The sequence below is a fragment of the Temnothorax americanus genome, unplaced genomic scaffold (genome assembly GCF_048541705.1).
Source record: "Temnothorax americanus isolate GAGA-0224 unplaced genomic scaffold, ASM4854170v1 Scaffold30, whole genome shotgun sequence".
NCBI classification, from domain to species: Eukaryota; Metazoa; Arthropoda; class Insecta; order Hymenoptera; family Formicidae; genus Temnothorax; species Temnothorax americanus.
This window is the reverse complement of record NW_027509443.1, coordinates 2,371,660-2,395,841: the sequence shown is the minus strand read 5'-3', so window position 1 is coordinate 2,395,841 and position 24,182 is coordinate 2,371,660. Positions and strand designations below refer to the sequence as shown.

General features: G+C 40.1%; 1 protein-coding gene across 2 annotated transcripts in view; it reads right to left on the bottom strand.

Moving 5' to 3' along the window:
- Nucleotides 1-5,875: 5,875 nt before the first annotated feature.
- So (SIX homeobox 1 protein sine oculis) overlaps nt 5,876-24,182 on the bottom strand; it is a 34,797-nt gene continuing 16,490 nt past the window's right edge. For both annotated transcript variants that reach the window (XM_077412496.1, XM_077412497.1), the window contains exons 4-5: nt 10,831-11,287; nt 5,876-10,468 (exon numbers count right to left, since the gene is read on the bottom strand). In XM_077412496.1, coding sequence (XP_077268622.1) covers nt 10,184-10,468; nt 10,831-11,287 — 742 coding nt within the window. In that variant the 3' untranslated portion in view covers nt 5,876-10,183. The remainder of the gene's footprint in view (nt 10,469-10,830; nt 11,288-24,182) is intronic.

Here is a 24,182-nt window from a genome sequence, read left to right as displayed (position 1 = left end):
ACAGAGAAAAAAGATTCGACCGCTTCAAGATGGCGGATTACCTCTTTTGTGATACAAAAACCTGAGATATTCGGACGATTGTTAGCGCTTCAACGGGGGAACAGAGTTCCGGTTAAGCGTGCAATAGATTATTCAGAACATATCGATATTAAAGATAATTCATCTTTAGAGACTGGAGAATAGAACGTTTGCTTCATTTTGTTATTATCTTGTTATTTCGATTTCCACCTATAACTTACATGAAATAAATTTGAAAAGTTTTGAAAAAAATACTTTATATATGTGTAATAATTTGTATTATATAATCAATATCTTTAATTTTTCACATAATGTGCTGATATATATTTTACTTTTTTATTCTTTTATCGCAAGTCTATAAGAAAATTATCGATTAATATAATAAAATTACAGTTGATACTGTATTACTAATAGTAATTTTATCGCGAAATGAATCATAGTCAAAGAGTAAGAATAACTAAATACAATTTATATATATATATATATATATATATCTCGCGGACATAAAATATTAAATAATTAGATAATGATAATTTTCTCTGACAACTTTAACTCTCTTTCTACATCTTAATATAACTCGCAAATTTATGACTAAATCTTGTCGACACAATTGCAATTAGCGCACTCGAGATCTACATTTTAAATAAGAGAGCATCCGGCACGAGGAAAAGTGCGAGAGAACAAGGAAAAGAGGAAGAAAGTGGAGAAAGTAGGGTCAATCTTTACGGAGAGAAAAAAAAAGCAAAGCGCGTACACGCACATGTATGCTTAAAGGGCCCGACACCGCGTGTGAGTCCTTACGCGGACGTGTGGATGTTCCAGACGGGGCCCGGACCCCGGCGTAATCTGACACCAATGGCCCTCCCCCTCCCGTCTACCCTAGTCAGGCCCGTTCGTTCATTTGTTCGTTCGCATCCTCACGTCCCAAACTAAATCATAACCGTATTATGCGGCCCGACAATAGAGCCTGCTCTCGCTGTATAGCGAGAGAAGCTGCCTCTAATCCGCCACCGCTTAGACATCTTCCTCATTATCTTCCTATCTTCGTCTCCCTCTCTCTTCGTCTTCGTATCGCTCGGTTTCTCTCGTGCGCGCCTCTGTGTTCTCAGCGAAAAACATTGTTTTATCAAGAATGCAGAAATATCTGCTATATTTTGTAAGAATTCTAGAAAAAATAAACTCTCTGTTTATACGAATAAATTTCTTCACTTTTGTAAAGTTTATAATAAAAATTGTATACTTTAATCAACGAATGGCCATTATTGGCAAAATAAAAAGGTACGACTATTTGAAGAATTATATAGACATGTTTTTTTCTCCATTTTCGTATCGCTCGTTTTCTCTCTCGTTGCACTTTAAACCTCTGTTTTCGGAGAAAAACCGTATTTCTCTCCCCGAAATGCCTTTATCAACCGGATCCTAATCTCGTCGGGAATTATTTTTGCGATATACACGTGCATCCACACATCTACGCCACCCGTGAAACGTCGCGACGCGAACCACCTATCCACCTACGATTTTCCAGAAAGATCAGCCATGGACCGTCGGTCCCGGTGAAGGAGGAGGAGGAGGAGGGGGGGGGGGCAGCCGCGATTTATCTCGCCCTCTTCCTTATCTCTCCCCCGCCTTCCGCGGCACCAGCTCGCTTCGCCTCGCGGCAAAACGTCGGGGACGGAATTTAAATTTCACAAATTAGTCCGTCCATTACACCCTCGGCGTAATCGGGGTCGGCTGATCTCTCTCTCTCCTACTCTCTCTCCCGGGAACCTTTAACGTTCTCCCTTCCTCGCCGCGGACGCCACGCGGCGGACGGTTCCTGGAAAGCGTGGGTGCCCTCTCTGCTCCGCCAGCCAACCAGCCAGCCGGACAGGATCCACGATCTGGACGCCCACAAATCATAACGCGGGTGCACCGCAGATCTCGCCGCGAGATCCTCGCCCCCGGGCCTCTTCCACGAGACAATCCCTCTTGTTTCAGCCGCGCTATACGCGGATCCTTCCTGGATCTCTCTCGCCCCGGTGATGGAAACGCGGCCGCGCGCCGTCGTGAGGATGCACACCACGTCGCGATGTCTCGCCACATAATACATATATATACCGAGAAACTTGATTTTGAAAAATCCCTGAAAGCCAACGTATCCGAAAATCGTGGATCTAAACATATCTACTCATAGTAGAAAATACAAGAATATAAATCTTAACGGCAAGGATATAAATACAGTTCCCTTCATCTCCAAGTTGTCCGTTACAAGACGATATAAAAAGACTATAAAAAATAACGAAGTCTCCGTATAGATCGTACCGATAACGATAATTATGATAAAGGTATGGACAATAAAATAAAAGTTAAGACGGACGGCGGACATATCGAGATAATGCAAATGCTTTCTGTTATCAACCCAAAGATTGCAATCTATCGCGGAACGACATTAAGACGAAGATCTCTCACTTCCCTGTTCAGGTGGGGCTCTTCGTTTTCCGAGGCATCGGCCCGGCCGATCTCTCGGTGGAGTCGTGCTCGCGAAACACAACGGGGCTCGATCGGGCAACAGCTCGGAAGAAAGCTCGAAGAGGGATCGACGCGCGGCGCGGCGCGGTGGCCCCTTCGCGCCCGTTTCTAATGGCCCGGGATTTTCTTGCACACAAAAGCCCGCGAGGAGAGTGAGTGATCGTCGCGAGTCCCGCGAATAAATTACGTGGCAGCCTATGCGGCTGCATAAATTAATTTCAGCCGGTCTGCCTATAAATATCCCCCTTCCCCACCTCGAAATCGCTTCTCCGCGCTAGTCTAAGCTCGCCTAAGCCTTATACCAACGTCGTAATTTACATCGATCGCCCGTAAGTGCCGCGTTAATGGATTTATATACGCGTTTTATATCGATCTATCCGTGAATTCGCCGCGATCTCGATCGCGCTCGATCAAGATGCACCGCGTGAAAGAACGTCGTTGAGAAATCTTTATCTTTTACATAAGAGACTTTGCCTAGAACAGGATTCATCTCCCTCAAGCAAGATTCGTGTTGTACTTAAATATATCTTTGTAAACAGTAGATCGTTTTAATTTTAATGTATATGTAGAAATTGATTTTGAGTTCCTTCCAAGCGTTCATCTCCCACATAAACAATTTCATTGTTTTATTAAAACATGTGTTATATAATCTGCAATATTATTTTACAATAGTACTTGACTGTACAATTAAGTATTAGTCTATCATATTATATTTTATTCTCTATGAGCGAATAAAAATATTCCTATTGTGTAACGATGAAATTAAAAAAAAAAAAATATATATATAGGTTGTGTTGCAAAAATATCTTTTTTTCGCGATTCAAACGTCGGTTCTCGGGAGCGTTATTGCGTACCCCGAGACTCCGTGGGGTGGTGCATCGCGCGTCCATTGTTGTAGGACCGGGCAGATGCGAGGGAAGGCCGGTGGTGCGTTGCAGTTCGCCTCGTGCCTGAATGCACCGTCATTACCGGCGTGTAATGATCGCATTGTAACGGTATCAAACTTATTATTCGCCACGTAACGGGGATGCGCCCCGGAAGGTGAAGAGAGGCTTGGATCGTAAGTTTCTCGCCCGAGCACTCGACGAGTTATATAACGCGCAGCTTTAAAAGCAGACGAGCCAAGCAGTTTGAAATATACTTTTCACGGCTTCGAATTATCCCTCGAAAGTGGTTTGATTTTTTTTCTCATCGAGAAAAAGGATAAATCAAGCGCCGATGTGTCCGACACGACAATCTCTATCTTTTTACAACGGCATTTCGCGAGAAAAAAGGCGGCGAGGAGAGCGTAGTCCTTTGATCCGATTTATCCGGATGAACCTGGAAAGATCGGCGCTGGATATAAACTGGTAATTATTTCAAAACGACCGTCCTTCGGCACGCTATTAGGCCTATCATCGACGATCACGATGACGGATAAGATCTTCGACCTCCCGTTTGTTGCCGATATTTACCAGCGCAGTTCGAATAATATCCTCTACGATCCTGAAAAAGAGCATCTGGCTTCTCCACGTGACCGGAGGCTCCTTTGTACTCAATTCTATTCTTATCAACGTGATGATCGCAAACTAAATTCGATCGAACGTAACAGAGCGTGCGGCTGCGTTGGCGCTCCGTTTAAACTTTTTTACGAATTTAATTGTAGATTTAGTTAATATTCTTAACTTTCGAATCGTAATAACGTTTTTTTATTGACAAAAGCAATAATCATCAGGATGCAAATATATTTACAAAATATATTATAAAATTCTCTAAAAAATTATTTTTTTTTTTTTAAATAAACACAATACATACCGAAGAAAATAGTAATGTAAAAGAAAGCATAGAAAAAATTTACCGTTTTATCTCAAAGTTCCAGAATCTCAAAGCGAGAGAAAAGTTATAAGTAGATATATATAAATTATGTTAATTCCTTAACAACCTAAGTTATCGCCTAGGAAGCTCGTAAATAAGACATCCATCAGAATGAGATTTTTCACGGTTTCCTTGCGTTGATTCCCGATCCTCTTTCCCTCGTGGTTTTTCTGAATCCGTCAGCGAGGCGGAATAAGAGCAGTCGACGCATGCTCATCGGCCTGTTATAATTTCGGTTCTATTAGTCGCGCGCGACGGGGCCCTGAGGGATTTTCGGAGATCGTAAAGTTAAGCACGGACCCCACAGAGGTGCGTGCGTGCGTGAGCGCGCGCGCGCGCGCGCGCGTGTGTACGTACGGCATACGCCCGGTTGCGCGGCGTGGTGGAACGGGGGCGAGTGGGCCCTGAAGAGGGTCCGTCGAGAGAGTATACTGTCAAGTAGCATCTTGACACGGGGCTCACAATGGCTACTTGTTAGCGCGTCGCGCCAACAGCGAGGGGAAAAACGATCCAGACACTTGCCTTTTTCACATCGCGCTCTTCTGCGTATCGTTACGGCCGCCTAACTGCTTCGTCGATTTTGAAAAATAATCTCGAAAAAGATGTTCCGCTTAGCGTCAGCGCCGCACGCGCGCGCGATATTTTTGCACGGCTCTTCTTGTTGGGGACCGAAATCGTTAAATCCACTACAGTACGCGATTTCGTACTCAATAAAAAAAAAAAAACATCTATTGCCATTTCTGAAAAAGATAATGAAATTTATCTCTATAGTCTTTTATTTATTAAGATAAAACTTATCGTTTTGCAGTCAGTTATTTCTTCAAAGATATCGATGCGCGCTACTTACCAGCTTCGGTACTCAGCAGCATCTAAGCGTGAAGACAAAAGACGCATGGGATGCTGTAAAGTAAAAGGACGTGTGCGCGTGAAACGCAGATAACACTGGCATCTTGTTACTTTAAATAACATCAACTTTACTCGATTACAATTCGATCGTACATTATGATCTCTTACTTATATCTACTTGCGCATCATCGTCTCCCTTTCTATCCTCTTTCACGTGCACACATACACACAGACATACACACACATACGTACATATACGCATACGCCCACATATACAGCTCGCTCGTTAATACACACATTCATGAATAATCGCACTCACGATCACTCTCGGCAATTCGTCTCAGTTAGTTGTGCAACGTTAGATTTGTCCGCTAAAATACACGAATGAGAACTGGAGAGGACCAAAGACGATGGTCATTAATTTTATCGTCTTTGCGGCGCGCGCTCGGCTCTCCTTTCATTCATTCGCTCCTTCGATTGCCCTTCTGCCCTCCTTTCTCGTATGCGCGAGTTGCGTGCGAGTGCGTAATTTGTGCAAGAGTCGATTACGATTAACATCCTATTCGCAAAAATTAATTCTTTAGCTTTGGTCGAATCGCAGCGTTCGTTTCGTAGAAAATTTCTCGAGTTGTCGATCACGATTTAAGTGACACAAGTTTGAAAAGGATATCTGGGGAACGTACAATGACGGAATATATAAAAGAAGCAACTTCCGGAAAAAAAAAAAAACAGAAAATGACAGAAGATCGTGCGATTGTTCGGAAGCTGATGCGTTTGTGCAACACAACTTGCGTCATGTAGACGCTCTTAAACAGCGCTTCAAATGCGAGACAGTAAAATAATAGTTATTCCTGTTAGTAATTAATAGTTCCAGTTGTAGCGTTTATTAGCCGAAGCATTTTAAAACAGTTTACATAATTTTGCAAATAAAAGAGTCTAATAAAAAAAATTATGTTTATTACCTGCAAAAATTAATGTAAAACGCGGTAATAACTGTTGTAGGGGAGACCGGGGCTAACTCGACACAATTTTTTCAAAGGCAATTTTCAACAATTAATTAAAATTTTTAAGCAAATTTAATGGTACACATTTAAAGAACGTTCCTTCAGGTACAAAATTGCTTAAGGAAATTTTGTTGTACGTCGCTTAGTTTTGTCCCCAGGAAAAGAAAAAGTGACGCGAGGACAAATTTTCAAATTGAAAAATACCGGGATAAACTCGACACATTTTTTTCAAAGGCAATTTTCAACAATTAATTACAATTTTCAAGCAACGTTAATGGTACACATTCAAAGAGCGTTCCTTCAGGTACAAAATTGCTTCAGAAAATTTTGCTGTACGTCGCTTAGTTTTGCCCGAAAGCTCGATGAAAGAGTAGACCATTTTCGAGAGATCCAGAAAAATTACTTTTCACTATATCAAAAACGCTTGTGTCGCGTTAAAAATTACACTATAACTCAGACTGTTACCAAATTCCGTTGATAATACTGGCACATAAAGACGTATTTACAGTAGGAAAGGCAAGTTTCTACGATATATTTAAATTGGCAAAAAGCCTAGTGTCAAGTTCGCCCCGGTGTCGAGTTAGCCCCGGTCTCCCCTATAGTATTCTGTGAACAAGACTGTAAAAGTATTTATGGCTCATTAATTTATCAACAAAGATTCGATCGATGCTTAATATTTATAACAATTTAATAAAACGTACGACCTAACACGAAATTGGCTTTAACCTTGAGCTTCCAAAGGCTGATTGGCGATACTGTTTTCATAAAAAAAAAGAAAAACAAATTATTTTATTACAAAAGTTTCGAAATAATTAAAAAAAAAATTGTAAAATGTAAAATTATCGCACTTAACTTTGTTGGATAGTAGAAAAAAGATATTGCGTCACGAAAATAGTATTTATGTAACACGTGCATGGAAAGTGGCCCATTGCGCACGCTACGCGTGCGTGATAGACCACTTTCCACGCACTTGCAACATAAAATAGGGTGTGCAAGCCGTGCGTAATGATGAAAAATTCCCGGGTGCGGTGACCGCACTCGCCTTCGGCTCGTGCGTCAACTCCGCACCCTTGAATTTTCATCTTTCAGCACTTGTTGCACAAATAACTATATCGTTATGTATATTCATCAGTTGTACCTTCGTTAATTGAGAAATACGTTATGTTCTATTGTACAGTCGATTTCTTTAATCTTCTTTAATCAGCCGTTAATACTATTGTAACACGTAATGTGGCACTTATGAATTGTCGAATAAATATTTCAAGTAGTTTCGATTTATTTCCGCATGGATTAACAAATACACAGAATACGACGAATGCGTGAAAGATATACAAAATGAAAATAACGCCGATCGGCTTCTGCCGTATAGATCGAAGATATTATTATTTTCCACGTCGCCTCTCTCTTTCTCTCCACCTCGATCCTATTCTCTACCCTGTTTCGTCCCGAGGACTCTTTCATAAGGGAAATCCTTTCTCTCCTCGACATCCTAGATAAGAATCTACAAGGCAATGTCGTAGCTAACGGAATATTTAGGACATCTGCGCGCGAGATGGCTCACGAATGGAAAGTCGACATTGGAGATGAATGTAAGTAAGTGCCCCTGAATCACGTGAAAAGCGACTTTATAAGCCTCGGTAAATAATCTTCCTTTCGCGCGTTTTTCGCGATAAAATTGGAAAAAAAAAACAAAGTATTTTAAACACATCACAGAATTTTCAATTCTACCTTTTCGTCACAAAAAAAAAAAAACTATCGTTTAAAAAATAAGAAAAATTATCGCGAGTAAACGAGATAATTTTGAGCTGTTCTTTTTGGCAAGAAAACGGTTTAAATATATATACTTATATCTTGAATAACAAATCAAGAATTCATCTCGATATCTCGACTTTTCCGTCTTCCGTCACACTCTTGCGTATAACTCCTTTCTTCCTCTTCCTTCGCATTCCCTTTTTTCGCGCACATAACATAGGGGAGACCGGGGGAAACTTGACACTAAACTTCTTTACAGTTATTTAGATGCATATAGCATCAAAAATTAATTCAAATCGATTCAATTAGGTGTAGAGGAGGATTTTACTACTCCAACCGGAGCTGTGTTTCAAGTCTGACAAATCTAGTCGGCACGCATTAAATTTTAATTAATTGTTGAAAATTGCCTTTGAAAAAATCGTGTCGAGTTTGCCCCGGTCTCCCCTACTTTGTTTTCCCGTTCTCTTTCTCACTGTCTTTAGATATACTTATGTACAGAGTGCGAACTGCGAATAAATGATAATTTACTCACTATCTTATCCTGCGATAACATTCACTGTCTACTGGGGGTACCCCTATAAAGCCTCGCTTCCATCCAGCTGTTTTTAATCAATTAAATCATCACACGGTATCACATTTCTTAAATAATAATTGATGTGACATTTTTGTGATAACGGTTTTTCTTTAATGATAACTGCTTTTTGACACGCATAAATAATTTGTGGAATGTAAATTAATAATAAAGTATCTCATAAAATTTGGCCTGTTTCGGATATGTCCTGTCTCTTATGTGATCTATTATGTCCTGTCTCTTCCGGGAATTTTATTACATCCTTTAAGGATATAATAAAGCTAAGAAAAACTAAAACGTGAAAAATATGTTTAATTATCCTTTAATCGCTAAGACATCAAAGCTTAAAATTTCAAATCATTGGCTGATCATGGAACCCAAATCGGTGATACGGGAACACCCGGTAGGCAGCGAACAAGAACGAGATTAACTTAATAATATGCCGAATGCCGTGTGTATTATACATATGTACATACAGGACAAACACATAAGCGTATGGTGTGAAAGGAGCGTATAGTTGATTACAGTAAATTAATTATCTGATCGAATCTATACAAAGTGAGGGAGGGGGGTGGAGTAAAAGGGTAAGTTGCATTCGCTCGTATTTCGCGTGCACCTCGCGTAAAACAGACAAACAAAAAAAAAGAAACGTTGCTTCATCGTGCAATTTATTCCGCTCGGGCAAAAACCAGAAAAGTATGGCGCCAAGTACGATGATGGGACAGAAAAGCTGACGGGATTTTTCGTCCGTTGTTTACTTATGGAAATAGTGGTAAACACAAGCCGGTCTAGCCGGCTTGCCGTGAGAGTATACATGGGAAAGTAAAATGCTAATATGTCTTTTGCTATTTCGTTCGGAAACGTCATCGTCGCTTCGGCATCCTTTGATTTTTCACGGATATTCCTGGAGTAATATCCTGGACTATTTTTCTGAGAAAATATTTGAAGAATTTTCACGGGTTAGACAAACAAGCCCTCTTGGCTAGAAATTAATTGAATAACTTTACTTGTAAACGTATTTATCTCTTTTTCAAGTTTAGATGAGCATTATTCAATTGGAAAAATAACAAATTAATATTGAAGAACATAAAGTTATTTATGCAATCCGTATACTTCAAGTTGCTTTCTTGCATACTAATTAATTGTATATATATTCTTATCCTGGTAAAGTTTCATTAAAGAATTAGAAAACTGTTCTGAGTGCCGGAGCGGACAGGACGATTTGACAGACTAATTGACGCTCTTCATACGCTCTAAACATACACTGAGAAAAGCTCAAGGAGGATGCAACGATATATCCGCAGAAGGCTTTTCTCTCCTTACTTATCTGGACATTATTGGATCGTCAAGAAATTATCGTCGCGATGAAAAAAATATTTCCGACGCAAATAAAATTCACGTTATTCATTAACTAAAAGTTACCGATAAATTTATATATCGCTCTGAGTTAACGATAACTTTTATTAATCAACGACGTCCCGTTAAATAAATTTCAGCGGTAATAATTCATTGGCGATTCAAATTTCGGCAAGCCACTCGAGTACCTTGATCGATCGGGAGTCTCGCGCCCCGCCGATGTGCATTAAGTCTTCTCTTGGCTCCTCTTGCTCTGAGTGCTTGGGGCCCAAGGTCACAACGAATGGTACTCGCCCAGCACGAGGCCGCTGTGGTAACTCGCGTGCGACGTGGACATCCCCATGGAGCCCATGCCTTGATAAGCGCCCATGCCCATGCCGTTCATCGACATGGTGTTCATGGTGTTGACACTCTGCATGGTGTTGGACAGCATCGTCGACGGGCCCATCGGGCTCAGCCCGCCCATGGAAGGGGCGATCGCCCCCATCTGCATCGACGTCGCCGTGTGCGGCAAGGACTTCTGCAGATCCGCGGAGGTCGGCGTGCCGATTAAATAGTCCTGCCACAGACAACGACAATTCTCATATTTTTCCGATCCATTTCCACATTATTACTAACGCTCTGATGTTGTTATATACATAGATGCTCTCATTTTCATGAGTTTTGAAGAAGAGTCTGGAATTATTTCAATCTTTAACTTTTTATATATTACTAGAATAATAATTTTCCATTTCTGTTGTTGCATGTTAAACAATGTCACATAATATTTTCCTCGTTCTCAAGAAAAAAAAAAGACGCAAAAGATATTAAAGAAATAAAAAGAGTACATTTTTCCATCCTTCGTGGTTTCGCTTTACAAAAGGTTGAAGTAATGCATGCGAAATATAAAAATAAACATTCTAGATTATTTCGTAGTCCTACCTGCGGATAGTATTGCATATAATCCAGCTGACTCTTCTGTTGAGCGCAGCTAGGCGGTGGCGGTGGCAAAGTGGCGGTGGGATGGACCAAATGGGCGCCGTGAGTGCCGACCTGGAGATGATGCTGCAACTGATGATGGAGGTTCCTCTTGTCGTCGCCGCTCTCGCTGCTCGTGTCGTGGTGCTGCATGTGCGGATGGCTCAAGGACGTGCCGTGGCCTTGGTGATACGAGTGCGGGCTGGAAACCGAGACGGAAGCTGGCGGCGGAAGCTGGTACATGCCGGAGGTTTGCTGATGGTCCACCATTTGTTGCTGTTGCTGCTGTTGCTGCTGAACCGCGCAGGAGGACGGCTGTTGCTGCTGTTGCTGCTGGCCGGACTGCCGCTTCGTCTCGTCGCCGCTCTCGCTGCTGGAGTCCCCGAGACCCCCGCCGTGGGTCTTATCCTCCCTCTGGCCACTGAAACCGCAAAGTGGCGTTTGCCTTTCAAAAAGAGACAGCCGGGTCTTTCTTCGCGAAGATATACGTTTCGCGTAACGCATAAAAAAAAATTGCAAGTGAAAGACGGCGAATTGGATGCAACTCTGTTCAAACAAATTGTTTTGTTAATTATATCGTTATTATACCCCATGTTTAAGAGTTGTTACACTAATTACACTATTATCAAATGTAATCTTTAATAATATGCATCTCTCTCTCTCTCATCATTCATTTCCTTTTTCTTTTATTCACATCCGTCTACATTTGAAAAATTATTAATCCTTTTTATTATAGGAACTAAAATGCCAATAAAATTAAGAGTGATATTATTAACTCTGTCCAGAAATTTGTAATTACTTTAAAAGACATAAGTTTATGTATATCAATACTATAATTGTAAGTCGCGTCGTTAAAAATGATGTAGATTGCATCATAGTATTAATACACGCGTTTGTCACCGAACCCCATTAGAAACACGTTCTTCATCATTCCATTATAAAGACATCCCCAGGGGTCCGATTTAATTGCATTCGCAGGCGCGAGTGCCGCGTTTAATGCAATTCCTCGCGGATAAACCGGCGATGCCGATTCGGCGAGGCTGGGGAATCGAAATAATATCGCTTAAGATAACACCGGTGCCGGTGCGTAAAGTACCTAGAAGAGGGTATATCCTGCCTCTTTCGAGTCTTTCGTACTTGTGAATTAAGGGCGGGCACTAAGCGCGTAGGGAGGCAGGATACGGTCTTAAAGAGGTACACAGCGGAAAGGGAGGAGAGATCGAAGGGAAAAAAGGGTATGAGAGAAGAGAAGGCGAGAGAAACGCTCTCGGCGTCTCGTAAACTCAATTTAGCGGTTTGGACCTCCTCGAAGCACGTGGGACCTACGGGCCCGAGCGAACCCCCTTTCGCCTACCTTTCCTTCTGTCCCCCCTCTCTCTCTCTCTCTCTCTCTTTGTCTATCTCCACCAGGTACCAGCAATCGTTAAGCGCTTGTTTTACAAGTCGTTTAGACGCGAGACCGGTGATACCGCGCCGTTCAAGGCAAGTGCTGCGACACTTGTCTACGGGGTGTTTCCGAGAACCGGTCTTTGGTACGAGAGAGAAACTACCGAAGTGATAAGAGAGCACGGAAGGATACCTGAGCTCTCGACATCGTATAGCCTCGAAGAGCGACGCTGATAAAAGATCCGTTTAGTTTGCGGTATATCGCCGTAAAATTTCTAGTGTACTTTAATTGAGTAAAATTAAGATAAAGTAAACAAATTCAGATGTTATATAATACCTTTGAATATACGTATTTTGTTCTTAAATACAATATTTATTCTAATTTAATGCTAGAAACGCAATTGTCAAGATATAAAGCGGAAGAGTTTAATCTGAGAAGTCCAAATATTTCGGTATGTGGATAAGAATCATCTCTGTGTCTGCACTAAAGACAAGATAATTTGGTGTAAAGTTCATACAGCGTGGAAAACACACAGGAAGATTATATTAGAATCAATCTCTAATACATAAAGACATAATTCCTAACTAAAATGAAGTTTTTTAGTCATATATATACGATATAAGAGCAAGATTTTACATAAATTGAGGCAATATATAACATATAGAATGGCGTTCATTATATCTATTTTTTTCATATTATCAATTAGTATAATCGTAACTAAATCAATTTCTTAGTCTCTCCGCGAGAGATATGATTTACAGTTAGACGGGTACGTTATTTCTGTATCGTCGCGGAAAAGAGAGGGTTAAGAGATCTCGTAAAGACGAGATCTGGACGTATCGAGACAATGTGAGGGCCGAGTCTATCGTAAAGATCTTTTTCGTACCACCCGTTACATGGTGGAACCTAGAACCGAGGACGGAGGTGTCCCCAGGTATGCCTTATCCGTCCGTAGATCGCGCAGTAAATTTATCCTCGTTGCACCGCGCGGCCACGAAAGAACGGAATCTTTCGGGTATTATTATTTTCATTAGAATTTGTGACTCATCGCGGGTAGGAGACATTTATTTCGGAGCCCCGTCGCCATGACACTTACTCCGCGTCTCCGGGATCGACGCTTCTCTCTTCTTTTCTTTTCTTTCTTCGACGACCACGTGGAATCGAGGAGAGGAAGAGAAAGAGAGAGAGAGAGAGAGAGAGAGAGAGAGAGAGAGAGAGAGAGAGAGATTTCTTAAATGTTGGAAGCTTCAACGGTTTAACCCCCCGATGGGAATAATTAATAATTATCTCCGTACAATTTGTCATCTTACTATCTTCGCGATAATCTCTTAAGTCACTTCTCACTTCTGTTACTTCTTTCAGTTTTTTATGACGGCAAATGATAATATGCTAAATTCAATCAGGCATCTTTTTACCGTAAAAAGTAACAGAGATTGCAAAAGCATGGGTGAAATATCAGATAAAGAATGAACATTGAGACCAGTTTCAATGATGCTCAGTTGAAAACATTGCATTTATATTACCTATAATAAAATAATTAATGGAAATAATGTTATATGTATGTACAGTATTGTGTATATGCAATATGTATAATAAATATATTTTATAAAAACATTTCACAGCCGCAATTCTCGCTCTTTAAAACATACCTAACGACCATAAAAACAATAGACCGGATTTTTTTTTATTTTGGCCATTCTGTTCGTGCTCGTGTCGTCCGTGTCGAGATCAACGTCAAGGATTATAAAAAATGCCAGGAATGCGAGGAGATTCTATCTACGAATGGTCCTACGTGAGTCGCCGTTGTCTCACACGAAAAATGGAGACGAATCGATCTCGGCAACCGCGCCACGGAATTTCGAAGTAAATCTTATTTACGGACCGGTCGATTAATAAAACTATAGCCGCGCCTTCGCCGTTATCTTCCTCGCGCCGACCGGTACGTGCCATAAAATTGAGATCAACGACTTCAGTTATACTTCATTCAAAATACAAGCAATCGTTTTTTTAAAGCAAATTTGAATTATCTAAATTAGATGACATTTATCACTGTTATTTTGTTATTTAAATTTTTCGTAGACGCAAACCATCATATAATTTATTATAACCAAGTTATTTTAATGTTGAGTTCAAGTTAAAAGAAAAAAGAAATCGTTTTTAAATCTATTTTTCGCATAAATTCTGGGAGCGGAATTCAAGGATCAAGCATAACGTCGATCCGGCAAATTACGTTGCACGCCGTACGATAGCAGTCTTATAGGCCCAGTTCAACACTGGCCAGTTAGCTTAACTAGTAGTTAACTTTCACTCTCTGTCTTTTTTTAACTCAAAGGTTAGATAGAGACGGAGAGTGAGAGTTAACTACTAGTTAAGCTAACTGGCCACTGTTGAACTGGGCCTTACAAAAGATGCCTTTTAATTGGATGGCGCAAATAACGCATAAATAACCGGGGAAACGTGACGCCCGCCGTCGCCGCCGCGCGGCTCATTCATGGCGGTCGGACTTCGGTGAGGTATCCCCGTCTATATAGGGCGATGGGCGGTATTAGCATATAATTCCTAATTTAATTTCTCGATAAATTCCCGATCGCACGCTCGCCTTGAAATGAGATGCTATCGCGGCACCACTAATTCGCGTCTAAGTTTATATCGCCTGGGACCTCGGCGCGCGGGGCCCGATAGCATCTTTCCCTCCCTCTTGTCTCCCTCTGTCTCACTCTTTCTTTCTCCGTGCCGGGGCCGCCTCGTAAAATCGGATTATATCGGCTCTGTCGCCCCTGCGATGTCGCGCACTTTATTCCGGTCTGCGTGCGATATCGTCTTCGGAAAACGAGTTTGCGGGGTCAGAGTGCGAAGACTCTTAACGAATTCTCCTTTTTCTTGCGTTTTCTTCCCTCCCTGCGCTTTTCCGCGCCGTTAAAAAATTCTGGCGAATACAGAAACATTTTAAGAGCTATAACATGTAAGTGGGGAAACTCGCGATATATGGCGAATATCGCGAGTAGAGAAATTTTTGAAGGCTATAGAAACACAGCTCCTCTATGTAACTGTTGAATTTATTTTTCGCATTCCAAAAATCCCACGCAACCGTCTCGCTCTCGAAAAGACCGCCACTTATTTTGCCTCCGGGATTACTTAACTCACTGAAGAAGGCAGAAAGGCAAACTCGGGGCCCGCAGAGCAAATTGAAAATCGGCCGACTCGTTTGTCGGCCCCGGGGGCCCCGAGAGGGAAAAAAAACGGCGGATTTTCCTGAATCTCCGAGGCCTGTCCACTGCTCCCGGCAGGTGAGCCCGTCGAGGAAGTTACTGGCAGCTGATTCCATAAACAGATAGGAAAGGAGAGTTTCCACCGCCTAAAATAATGGGGGGCAGCGTACCGTGTACACATAGTACGAGTCTCTGTTTGTAAACTACGGCTCTCCTCCGCCTTCTTTACTACCTGCAGGATATTCTCGGGGCCCTGTGAAACGTCCGGGCGAATTTCTCGCGCGCCCGTGCAACGGATACGGGATTATCCGGCGGAAAATTCACCAGCGCGAGAGAATCCGTCAATTGTACAGCCGATACATTTTTTGGCTGTTGCTCTCGCGCGGTTTTCGGTGCTATAAACGCGTAAACGTGTTTTAAACTATATTAAATGAGTCTCTATTGCGATTGTGTATACAAAAGTCAAGATCCTTTCTAAATAAAAACTGATGACTTTAGATTTGATAAAAAATAATCAAGATGTGTCGGTCTAAAATTTAGTTACGCTGACAGTAAAAAAACTCAACGTTCTTTTCGCGACAAATTGTTACGTCGGAAGATTACTGAATTACGCAAGACCTACAAAGAGTATCACCGATTCATAACAATTAATAATTATTTATAACTGCAATATAAACAAATAAAGATTCTTGACTCGTGCCTTTTGTAGTTTGTAATCATAAAGAGTGTCAAAATGATTATCCTCAAAGTGGAGATTCTCAAGTAAAAAGTATAAATAGAGTATAACACGGAATTAAGATAGTACTCACATCACTGACGCGCCGCGGTAATCATTTCGATAATGAATGGCGCGTCACGCCATTTTATTTGTCGCGATTTGACACAATTCGACAAATGCATTCGGTGGAATGCATATCAACGACGTGCCAGAGAATCTGCGATTTCATGCCAATTGTCGTACGCGGAGTCCTAAATCCGATTCAAGAAACACGCGTATCGAGAAACTGTGCCAGTTTTACATGTAAAACTCATGCATGAGAGCAGCAACACGACATGTTTATCTTCTAGTAATAGATAACTCATAAATTCTAGTAAATGACGGCAATAAGCGCTTGATTCTGGCATCGACACCTGCTTGGTGAGCGAGGAATAATAACGCTTATGTGTCCATAATTTATTTGCTTACTGTTTTGATCGAAATAGAGAGACGTTTCTTTTCTTATATTGTATAGTAATTTATATCTATATGTGACAGAGAAAGAGCGCATTCGTTTAAATTGAATGGATATTAAGTAACAAAACATTAATAGCACAGGCCGACGAATTTCGACTTTTTTTTATCCTCAAATCTCAATAGTCGTTTCCGAAGGATTTTGGCGTGCTGAAACTAAATCCGCTGCCCAAATTGCTCTATCGCGTCAGGTTCCGGAAATATTTGTACCTAAAAGTGCCAAAAAGGCCATTTTTCAGCTTTTTAAGGTTGAAATAATTATAAAACGATATACGTGTTTATAGGCCCATTTTTTCGTCGAATTCGAGTTCTGCAGGGAAAAAAAATAGAAACCATACGTTATACCTTTAAGATTGATAAAAAAATACTGTCTACCTCTATGACGCTTCTTATACCTGTATAGCGGGACAGTAACTCGCGCGCGAATTAAAGCGTAGAGAATATATAGATATAGTATTTTTTAAACAATCAATAATGTATGGTTTCTATAGATATTTTTTCCTGCAGAATTCGAATTCGTCGAAAAAATGGGCCTGACACGTATTGTTTTATTACTTCAACCTGAAATGGTCTTTTTAGTACTTTTAGGTATATATATCTCCGAAACCTGACGTGATAGAGCAATTCGAGCAACGGATTCGATTTCTGTACGCCATAAATACTTCGGAAACGATTGAAATCTGAGGATCGAAATTGATGTCGGTCTGTGTAATTCATTAACGCTTGAAATCGATTTTTCTTTAACGAAAATATCAAGAGAATCAATCATTTTTTCACAAGTGTTCTTAACTTTTTACATCAAATATTTCTCCAACTAACTAAATCTTTAATAGAAAGTCTGCGAGGGTCTCACATAAGGAATAAAGTTCCATCGTCAATTTAATCTAACATTAACCAGTATATAAACAAAATATTCTGTATATGTATTTGTATGCTGTATTTATATTGCATACATTTCTTCAATTATAATATTAAATATGTGTAAAAATAACACGGTCACGCTCGCGCGTTACATGTAAAATATAAGAAAGTTAAAAGTTAAAATACGAGTAATAACAGATATTACACTGCATCCAAGAGTGTTATTTTAGTTGAAACTCTTGATGCTCTTCTTACACATTTCTTCGTTTCAAATCACGTCATTTAACACGATTGAACGTATTAACTTTTAATTTAATACGATTAAACGTGTTAAATGACGTAATTTATATATGTATGTATATGAAGAAAACATGTAAAAAGAGCTTCAGAGTCAAAGGTGTCACTTTTAGACGTTTCTCGCTGTGAATAAAGTGTAAAAATAACACACTTGGACTTGCGGTGTACCGTTAAATTAATCTACATTGTGTAGAAGAAACACAATGTTTGTTCTACCATTGAACAATAAACTATATCTAAATTAATTTAACGATAACATCCTTTATTGCTCATATTTTAGCCTTCAACTTTCCTATATTGCATTAGAATATATATGTATATTATAAATTCACACATAACTCACAAATTACCATACAAATTCACGTGTTCGCGTTCGTGTTAGAAAGAACAATCTTCGCACGGTGTGAAGACCTCGATAAAAAATGAAAGCCCCGTGCAACCTGTTTCTTTTTCCCTATTTGGATACGCCACCGAGAAGCGATCGTGCATGGTGGTCGTCTCGGTGGCCGGTCGAGCTCGCTGTTTTCCATAGATCTATCAGAGGAGCGTCGTTATTTACGGCGGATCGGCGAGATCCCCGCAGGTAGGAGAGGCGTCCTCGCGCTCGGCGGTCGCGCGCCGCGGCGTTAAAACGCTTTCGATGTTTTGGGGATTCTTTAATCCGGATTACGCCGAGCCTGCCGGTAGTTTTTGGCATACCGCGGCCGTGTCACACGACCGAACGGATCCTGTCTGTCAGCGTTTCGTCAGTATGTCGCGCGCCGCGCGCGTCCCATTACCGGGACGAAAGGCGTGAAACGGATTTAATCCCGGAAGGAGTGCCAGAGGGACACCCAGCGTGAGTCCTTGATCTTCAAAGTATCCCCGTGAGGTTTGTAATCGTGGAAGAAAAGGGTTTCTTGCCGCGATGCCTGTTACGGGATACAATCAGCAATGCTGAAGATTTTCGTAATGTGTGCTATATACTATAAAATGTAATAAGAGACGTAGAAATAAGATGAATAAATTTTTCCTTCGCTCAGAATTAATTGCATGATAAATAGCAGTTTGGAATCGTCAATTATTAAAACGTTCTGTCAAATTAAAACTGAAACATCAATCCATAACGCATATATATAGGTATCTTTCAGTTCTTAAGTGATTCACATATGATATGGACATTTTAGAGAAATTCTTAGACCAAAGAAGAAGGAAGAACAAAGCTTAGAATTATCTAAATCCTTGATTTTTGTACATGTACTTAAAATTGAATATGTATCTCAAATTAGCCGATTATATGGTCGGTATATGTTCTTTTTACAGACGAAAAGACGCTCGCGCGTCGATCGAAGAGGATCAACGCCCAACCGCAAGTCGCCACAAAGGACTCGTCTGAGATTGAAAGGCGCCACTAAATGCGCAATGCTCTTTCGCCGCGATAAAAAAAAAAAAAAAAAAGAAGAAGGGGGAAAACACGCGAGAGTGGGAAAGAAAGAGACGGAGGAAAGGCGGGCACGGCCATGTTGGATGTTCTCAGCCATTTTTGGGGACGAAAAAAAGGCGGGATAGAGGGGCCCGCTTCGTGAAAACCGCTTTGAAGAAGACCACGTCAAATCTGACAGCTCGCGGGAAGGGTCCACATATGGGCACGCAAGGGCCGAAAGGGCCCGCCTCGTTCCCCGCTGCCGTTGAAAAAGAACGAGCTGCTCAACTCCCCTCTCCGTACCACCCCCCGCGATCCCCCGTCTTTTTCCTCTTCTTGTTCGGAATCGTGGGGGACAGAGGGGCATTCATTCATGCATACGCATTCCCAGAATGCAACGCGCGCGCGAGTGTGTCCAGTACACGCACGGGGCCCCTGGAAGGGACTTGCGCGAAGGGACATGGCGAGATAAAGCGAGTACCATCACGTGAATATCTTCGGGACCGGAAAAATGTCTAATTAAAAAATACGCGGAGTGTAACAATATATTAAAAATATATTAAAAATATATTACAGATGTAGCAGGAAATTTGTAAAAAATACCAGTTATATTATCATAAGATTTGTTCTTATATAACAAACTTCTTTGTTTTTTATTCTGAAACTGAAGGAATTTTTGAAATAAAAAAAAGAAGAATGTTGCAAGAGACTATTGGAATGTGTTTTTAAAAATAAATAAATAAAACAATTTTATAGTTGTAGTTGAAAATAGTAGGTAATATATGAGCTATACATATACAATCAAAGTATTTCTCCAGAACTTTTCTTTGTGAAGAAATATATAGATAGCAAACTTGCCAAAAATTTTGTCACTAAAATTGAGAGATAAAGATAGTATAAGATAAAGATAAGATAAAGTACATCAAGAAAGTTCTTATTACAACTCGAAGAAAGTGAAAACAGACGAAAATAAAGAATTAATGTATAGAAATAAGAAATAAAAAAACGTCAATCAGTTAGAGACTAAATTTAAAAATTTATATAGCGAATGTATATATATTTTTCTTTAGAATAGTGTTGACACACCTTCAGAAAAATTAATATGCTTTCGTGAAAATTGCATAAGAGTCGCTTCGGCCTTGACGAGGTTGAGCCGCGCCCAATTCCTGATGCATGCGAGTGTGACACGGAAGTGACGCACCGTCACGGAAAATCGCTCGTCGAACGTCTGAGCGATTTCCTTGAGCCTGTCTGTCCCCCCCTCTCTCTCTCTCTCTCTCTCTCGTGGTTTTTCGAGACGTTGTCTGGTTGCACGCAACGAGGCCGAACGCGCACACGATGCAGAAATATAAACGAATGCAGGACTGCACATAGCAGTGGCGAATTTAGGCCGAGTAGCATCGACCAATAATTGCGACTAGAAAATCTCAACGAAAGTATATGCAGAGATTTCGAGAATATCATCGAATATTGTCTTTAAAACGACGCCAATATAATTAATAAAATAATTTTTTCCACTATAAAAAATCTAGCAATTTTAAGCAAAATTTAAAAAATAAAAATCGAAAGTCTTTTTTTTTCTCTGCGCTGCAGAATCCCAGGTGCGATTTACGGTAGTCCATCGCCTAATTCATCCGTCTAATTGCGACACGACACGCGGTGTTTAGTGTGCGTAAGTACATTGGATTAATTAATGTGAAAGATTTGACATTTAGCGTCCAGAACATGGAAGCGGATACGCGGCGGTAGCGGGTACATAACACGTACGCGGCGTTGAAGCGAGTTCTCTGGTTACAGACACGGGCAGCGCGCTGCCCAGACACCGTGCCCGCTGTAACCGTAAACCCAGGGAATGGTACCAGTATTCGCGGCTATTTCGGGGCCACGTCGGCGCTTACGATTTGAACGCGAGTGTCTCCTCCTTCCGCTTGACCCGAAAGCATCTTTATTCGCACGCGGAAATTCGCGCGACGGCTCGCGCCGTTCGCGAGAAAGTTAAATACGCGGAGAACGCATCTTCGGACACACGCATAGGTGTATCGCGCCATCAATCCGCCATCGGGATTTTCGCGAATAATTAATTCATAACTTCGGGATTTAATAATAAAAATTACTTTCATCGAAATCGGTACGTGTTTGCCAACGATACACGAACGAAAAAATGTTATCGAATGTAAATAAATTAAAAAGAAAAACGAACGAATTTTAATGCAAATGGATATTAATGTAAAATATATTTAACGCAGGTTAAATGTTTGAAATCCTACATTGCCTTAACGTGGCACAATTAACGCGAAATAAAAAGGGTATTCACATTAATATAATAAATCATGTATACTCTATTCAATATTACGTGATATGCCTTATAAAATCTAATGAAGGATCGATTGTCTAAATTATATAACTCATGAATTTCAGAATAAGAACAAAAGCTTTTAATTTAATTACGCATTGTCTATTAATGCGGCGGAAAGCTGCAGTTACTTAACATAATCCGAGTTTGTTTTACTTTTCTTGAAGAAATATATAATGTACCGTTTGCTTGTCATGTTATATATACATTGATTTAGCCGATCTAAAACGAGAAATCTTTTGAAAGTATCTCGAGTGATTAACGGCGGCAGACAATCGTCGAAGTCAGCCAGTCGGACGCCATGTCGAAAGTACCTACGTAGGGCGTACCGGGTGTACGAAGGGCGAGGTAAAGTAGCGCCACCCTCCTTGTGTCACTGACGAGTCTCTGCTTTTTAGAAGGAGTCAATATTGGCGCAGCCACCCCTGTTTCTAACCCTTACCCGACCACCCCCGCGCGGCCGTTACCGCCCTCTCGACGCTGACTCCCCCATCTGTCTCATTCCACATCCGGCGAAAGTACACTGTCCCTTCCAGAAAACCCGCCACTTCGATTATTTTCAACCCCCCCTGTGTCCGCGAATCGATACTCGCGATTAATCAACTGCCGAATAATCGATTAAGCGAAATTATCCCGCTAAAATATAAAATATTATATGAAAATGTAAGCGCAAACTTACTTTTCGTCTTAAGGTAGTCGTCTCGTCAGGACATGTATTATAGATAAAGTTTTCGATTTTGGATTTTATATCAAATTATATGATCAGCTTTGCAGTCGATTTTTTCTGTGGCTCCTTACCGACTATTTACTCTAGAAAATCGATCTCGAAAATCACAAATTTTGCATTACTTCATACAGACGGCACGAAAAAGAAGGCTCTATCACGGTTTCAATCACATATTTTCGCATTTTTCGATTAGATAAAGTGAGAAAAAACATTGTTTTTGTACATTAGATTTCGAAGAATCCAACGCAACCATAAAATATATAGTTTACCGGAGATTTCGCTGCTAATTTTTTAGTTTATTTTAGTGAAAATGCGGTAATCGAGCAGACATTTTTTGGTCGAGGTAAAGTTGGGAAGACTTGGCAACGCCGCTGGGCTAATCACTGTAGTTGCAGGTTATGAGGCTCGTCTTTCTTAGCCGAATTGGATAGTGATTGACACCCCTGTCATGCGTTTTGAAACCCTTTCTCCAGTAATTGTCAAAATTCAATCGAAAAGGAGATGTAACCTCACTTGTAACCTTTCTCGACGACTCGCATGATCAGCTGATCAAAACGGAGTCAAATGAGAAAAATCACATAATTTGGCAAAAGTAACATACTTTGTCACGTATGAAATTTTACACCATAATTCATAAAATTATTTTTCCCTTAGCAAAAAATGCCTGAAATATATTTCTGAACGTGAAAACCTACAAACAGTCACATGACTAGCACGTAGCGAGACGCCTACCTTAAAGATCGAGAACGCAGATTGTACGTTATAAATATCGCATATTTAGCCAGAATACCTATATATGCGATCACGAATAATGCTCGAAAGCCATTTTAAAGTATTAATAGATATTATCAAAGTGCGAGTAAGATGGATCAATCGAGATTAATAAATACAATTTTTTTTTATTAATTCTGCGCAATGTTGCACGAGTAATAAAATAATAATTAAAAATTTAATATTTAATATTCATAAAAGGTTTTTAATAAAAGGTACACGTATTGTTCAATCAGGTGAAAAATATGTTAGCAATATTAAACATAAAATCGTAATTGCATATCACGTTCCGTTTTTATTCCATATTACTGCGTAGCTTCGCAAAAAGTTCGACGTTATAGATATGTATTTTTACACCATTACGCAGTAAATGCATCGGAGTTATTGAAACTTAATCTTTTTCCCCCCAATTTTATGATTATTATCATTATAGTAACATAAAATGTTTTTAAAAGTTTTTAAATTTTTAATTTAATTTTTTATTCGTCTAACTTTTTACTGTGATAAAGTCGGTCTATTTAGTCTATTATATAGAATTTATCAAGATAATTGTAATCATAAATAAAATTTCAATATTTTTCGAAACTATAATCGTTAGTCATTACTTATTAGCCCTTCTCTGTTCTATATCCAAATAAATTCGATATTGAGAAAAAATATATTTGTATTTTTATATACATATTTGTTTTATAATATACCAGAATATTTATATTTCGATAGAAATATGATCGAAGATTTCTGCATCAGAAGTGCTTCTGCAAAGAAGAGTGCTTAAAAAATAATGACTATTATTATATCTTCGTACACCCACACTCATACAATTTCATTTAGGAAAAAGAAACAATTGCAAAACCTGACATTTTATATGCATTTATATAAGGGAGAGTCAATTTTCATAAAAACATCCGAAAAAAGGTATAATGAAATTTCGTGTAATTAGATTTATTTCGAGTAATTAGATTTACTCAATCCTATTTCATTGGTCAGCGTCACATTTAGTATTCGCAATTATCCCGATTGGTCCTTTGTACAGCTTTTGTGAACGGCTTCGCAATAATTGTCATAAAAATATACGCAG